General features: G+C 37.4%; 1 protein-coding gene across 1 annotated transcript; it reads left to right on the top strand.

The window, feature by feature from the left end:
* Positions 1 to 341: 341 nt before the first annotated feature.
* LOC308217324 (hyaluronidase PH-20-like) lies at positions 342 to 5086 on the top strand (the record flags this gene model as incomplete). The annotated part of the gene is made up of 3 exons (XM_080610334.1): positions 342 to 1310; positions 2458 to 2547; positions 4382 to 5086. The coding sequence occupies 3 exons, from the start codon at positions 342 to 344 to the stop codon at positions 5084 to 5086; spliced, it is 1764 nt and encodes a 587-aa protein (XP_080466460.1).
* Between the last annotated feature and the right edge of the window lie 508 nt (positions 5087 to 5594).

Raw genomic sequence — 5594 nt, 5'->3', positions numbered from 1 at the left:
TATTCAATTCATGTTCAATTACAATACATTCAAAATCACAAACAGTATGTGTTTCATGGTTAGAAATTAAACATTTATCATCTCTTGCTTTATCTACATCTGTCTCTTTTTCTGCGTTAGGTCTCAGAAGTTGTTGAAAGCTTTCCTGCAGCCTGAAATGATGGAGAGCCTCATATAAAGGACACCCCAATTTTACACCCAAGGAATATTGCTTAATAGGTATTAATCTGAAATAATATATTGTACGGTAAAGCATTTAACAGCCAGCCAGCCTTCTAACACCCAGAGAGCATTTAGTTTTTGTCCGAACAATATCACCTAATGTCACCGCACATGCTACAATGGAAACTTTAAGACAAATACAAAGTTTTGGTATCTGTGTTACCCATATGTATCCCATAGCATCTGGTATGGTGTTTGCCACTCTTCTAGTGTCTTGTTGCTCATCTCTGAATATAAGAGCGCGTCCACTTGTTCATAATTCACCCTTCCTTTCTATCTGGAACGCTCCTACAGAGCTTTGTACTGGAAGGACTGGAGTACAGCTGGACATGAATTTTTTTTCCTTCATTGGAAGCACACTGAAGACATCCACTGGGCAAAACATCACTCTTTTCTATCCAGACAGGCTTGGCTACTATCCTTACAAAAATGAAGTCACAGGAGAGGCGTTAAATGGAGGACTCCCTCAACTCTCACTGCTGGAGAATCATTTAAAGAAAGCCAAAGAAGACATCCAGTTCTATATTCCTTCAGATGAACAGTTTGGATTGGCTGTCATTGACTGGGAAAACTGGAGACCTGTATGGATAAGAAACTGGGGATCAAAAGACATTTATAGACAGGAATCCATAGAACTGGTTCAGCAGAGAGACCTCAGTCTATCAGAAGCCGAAGCCAGGATTATAGCCAAAATGGAATTTGAAGCTGCAGCAAAATCGATTATGTTGGAATCTTTAAAGCTGGGCATAGAAATGAAGCCAAATCGTCTGTGGGGATATTACCTTTATCCAGACTGTTATAACTATGATTACAAACAAAATCCACATAATTACACAGGGACCTGTTTAGATATTGAAATAGAAAGAAACAATGAACTTAATTGGTTGTGGGAGAAAAGCACAGCACTTTATCCATCTATCTATCTAGAGACAGCCTTAAGATCTTCCAGAAATGCCCAGCTTTTTGTTCGTAACAGAGTTCAAGAAGCCATTAGAATTTCTTATGTCTCTAATGCTACTCATCCTCTTCCAGTTTTTGTATATACACGTCCAGTGTTCACAGATGTCTATGAGGAATATCTCTCCCAGGTGAGTGGAGATAGACCTTAAATAAGGGTTAAAAGACAGTGAGAAAATTCTGTCCCTAGTTGTACTCAAGTAGCTTTCTAAATAGTATTTCAGCATCTCATGGGTTAGCCAAGGTTAGGCTCTGATTAAGGTCTAATCATCTTATTGCAGTTATGGCTATACTTTCCTCTTCATATTTTTATACACACCCACCCTATCAGAGATGCCACCGATTTCGGGAATCTCTTCCTGGTCATCCAGATCATGAGGAAAGGGAAGTTAGATGTTGTAGTAATGGTGAATTCGTTGTGTCTGTTGTCATCTCACATTCTACATCCAGCATCACCAGGCATTGTCCCCAGTTCTGTGGATACTTTCAGGGAGCAAGGGGTGTTGTCAGGGTCCCTACTGGGTTCCTAACCAATCACTTAAATTCTGTAATCCTTACATTCTTCCTTTTCATGTGCTGTGTTTTCCCCGTGTTCTTTTTCTACCCATAGTCCTCTCCCAGGCCAGATGAGCTTTAAGATTTTGTTAGAGCTGGGTTAATAGCTGACCCTAAAAGGAGATATGAGCAGAAACAAATTTCCCAGATTAATCTCTGTAAAAGGCCAGAGCCATCCTCTGGAGAAAGTTGATTGCTGTTGATGCAAGCTCTTTCTCTTGCTACTTTTCTGCTGTAGCACTTTCTGGTACCTGAAATGAAGTTTAAAAAAACCACACACACACAAAGAAACAAACCCCAAACCAAACCAACCAACCAACCAAAACAGCTGTGCTGTCCAGCCTTTGCTTCAGGCAGCATTACTGAAACCAGCTACTACCAACTCTGTGCAGTGTCAAGGCAATGCAGCAAAACATAATTTAAAATGGTTGGAGGAGTGTATGTCATATGCCTAACCACCATCTCAGTTTTACAGCCTTGTTTTTCTAACCAGATGACATACATAAATTGGATATAGTTGGCAACATTTTCTGGCGTCACCTGTGCAACCCAATCCCAGAATAAAACAGTGTAATTGAGAGCAGAATGTTCATATAGTGTATAATTACTTGCTGTCCTCAGAATAGTTATTTTGGATATGTAATTTACTATACACATTATACCCTTTGCCCTTGTACAAACAATCATACTGATGTAAGTAAGCTATAACATGTTTCCCCTCAGGATGACCTGGTAAATACCATCGGAGAATCTGCTGCACTGGGTGCTTCTGGAATTGTGATCTGGGGTGATATGAATTTAACACAAAATAAGGTATGCCAGATTAATTATTACATGACATTTTTAAAGAGCTATAAAGTGAAAAGGATATAAAGCATTATGATTACTTACATGAGATCTTCTACATTTATAATAATGACTATATTGCCAGCAGTCTTATCGAGTCAAAAAAGCAAGCACATTTGAGGCTTATGAAGATTGTCAGTGACCACACAGAGTAAGAGTTAAGTTTTTCAAAGTATTGGTGTTGGATCTGAGCAATTGAACAAGCTGCCATGGTAACTGTAGGCAAGTTTGCACTTCTTAATTTAAGGAAAGAATTCCTATATTTTCATTACATTGCAGTCTTGAGGTACAGAAAAAAATTACTTGTGCTTGCCCAAAACAATTTTTAAAAGACTCTTCTACTTTTTAAAGTAGTTCAGTTAGCAATAATATTTAAAGCACTAGGAGTCAGTCTGCGAAATTTCAGCTTTAGCCTGTTGTGTATGTTGGAAGTAGTACTTTGATTAATTTCATAGTAAGAAGGATCTGGGTCAGAAAAGAGAAAAAAATCTAGTTTGTTTTAGGAAGGGAAAATACATAGTTTGAGAAACATTGTTACAAGGATGTTCAAATAAATCTTTTGAACTAGCTCATTCATACCCAGGCAAACTAGATATAATAAACTTCTGCATGGTGAGACTCTTCTGGAGTCTTCTACAAGCAAAGAACTGAAACTCAAAAGCATTGCTGGGCCTCCTATCACAGAAAGCATAGCCAAATAAACTTCCCAGTTGTTAGGGTCAAACTCCCAAAAGCATCCAATCTTGACTTTATTGTATGTGCCTGCCTTTGAGAAAGGATATCAGTTGCACTTGAAGGTTTTTTTTGCCCATTAGTGCAATATCAGACCACAGATAAGCAACAACTTTCATTGCTTGAATTTTGAGATTCATGTGAGGAAACAGAACTTTCCACAGCCCCATCAGACTATGTATTTGTGCACTAACCACACCTTTTTTTTTACAGCTATCACAGTCAGTAGCCTTTCAGCAATGAACTATTACTGTGAGCCTCCCTTCTACAAGAATAGCATCAACCAAAATTTCTAGGCAGGGTTTTTATCTATGCCTAAAAGAAAAACAAAAAACCTATCTATACCTCAGATTCACCAAAGTGATCTCCACAGGTGTAAATATTAGCTGCATCTATATGTGGTATTAGGCAAATGCCCTAAGAAGACAGTGTCAGAAACAAAGAGTTTCCAAAGTCTCTGATGATTAAACTGTGCCAAGCATACACAGAATATATGTCAGCTTTGTGATCAATTCAAATGCTCAATTCTCTTAGCATACATTCAGTTTGACCATCCTCCCAAAATCCTTTCCATCCAAAAATGCTGTGAAAGCTCCCTTCTTCTGCAGCCTAGCTATTCAGGTCAGGGCAAAACTGAAGAGTCTCATAGAGATGATTTGATAGAAAAATTATTTGTTCAGGCTGAAGAAGTGAGATTTTCTTCCAAGACCACTTCAAACCATTCAAGACCATAAAAACCAACTTCGATCCTCCATGTAACTTCTTTAAATGCATCTGATTCAAGAAGCTCCATGAAATATACAGATAAAATGGAAGCCTAAAGTCGTCGGCTTTCTGATATGTTTTTCATCACATCTCCAGCAACTACCCGCATAATTCACTGTGATCCTTGAACTGTGTAACAATTTCTCAGATAAACTTGCTTCCAACAACTAGTTGGAACTGTTATCTATTATCAAAACCTCAGAAGAAACATTCATAGATATCCACTACAGTACAGTGGTTTTAGAATAACAGCATTTTAATGGTTTACGTACTAAACTATGCAGATATGATATTCTTTTCACAGAACACGTGCAGAACTCTGGACAACTACCTCAGGAGGACCTTGACCCCATACCTAATCAATGTCACCATGGCAGCCAGAATCTGTAGCCAGGTGTTATGCCAAGACTCTGGCGCCTGTGCACGGAAAAAATGGAATTCCAGTGACTATCTTCACTTAAACCCAAAGAATATTGTCATTCAAATAGCAAAGGATGGAAAATACACTCTACAAGGGCAGCCAACATTCCAGGATCTGCAAACATTCATAGAAAAATTTGATTGCCACTGTTATGCAGGGCAGCGTTGTGAACCCAGAGCTGATATAAATGACATCCCTTACCTCCATGTTTGCATTTCAGAAGATATTTGCATTCAGATATCCTCAAATGCACTTTCTAATATAGAAGACTCTGAAGAAAAGATCCTGTCTAATAGAACTGTATTTTCGTTACCCTCTCAGAGTAAGGTGACATTATCTACACATCCTGAAACAGAAAATTTCCAATCTACCTTTGGAAATAATATACTCAATATAACAATTCCAAAACCTAGCACTGTCACAGCTGCAACTAGATATGATTTAGAAGCAAATGATACCTGTACTTCCAGTAGTTCTTCATCCTATAAGATAACCATGTTTAATCTGTTGAGTTTAATTCTAATTTTGAGAACATTAATACAAATGTGCTACGAAAGTGAGAACATTCTTTTCTCTGGCTGTGTTTGAAATTCTGAAGGTTTTATTTACGAAGAAAAACCATTCCTGAAAGGGATATGGTCTTATCTGTATCAGGTAACTTTTTCTATTGCATAGGTGACACTTCAGCTTGAATGTATTTCTTCAGTTTAGTTCTATAAACTACTATTTGTGCCAAAGGTATACTGATCTGTAAATATGGATTACACCAAAGAAAGATCCAGAATAAGGAACTTTTTTTACAGTTAACGTTTTTAAAAGTTATCTTGAAAAAAAGAAAATTGTTGATAATGCTGCTTTGTATGCTTCAAGTTAAACAGTTAAATACATCTTAACCTGGATTTCATTGAGTCTCAGGAATCAATAGGTTTGATGCTCTATGCAGGAATTAATTTTATTCCATATGAAAATTAGCTCTGAAAAATATCTGACTTAACTTTAGATCTGTGGGACTTTGCAGCATAAAATTTATCTGATAAATGTAACATTTCTCCACTTTTCACAATACCTACAGGGACACTGTGGTTTTTCTTTTAAT

Source organism: Psittacula echo (assembly GCF_963264785.1).
Source record: "Psittacula echo genome assembly, chromosome: 1".
In the NCBI taxonomy this organism is placed as follows: domain Eukaryota; kingdom Metazoa; phylum Chordata; class Aves; order Psittaciformes; family Psittacidae; genus Psittacula; species Psittacula echo.
Note: the sequence above shows the minus strand (reverse complement) of the source record. Positions and strands in the feature narration are given on the sequence as shown.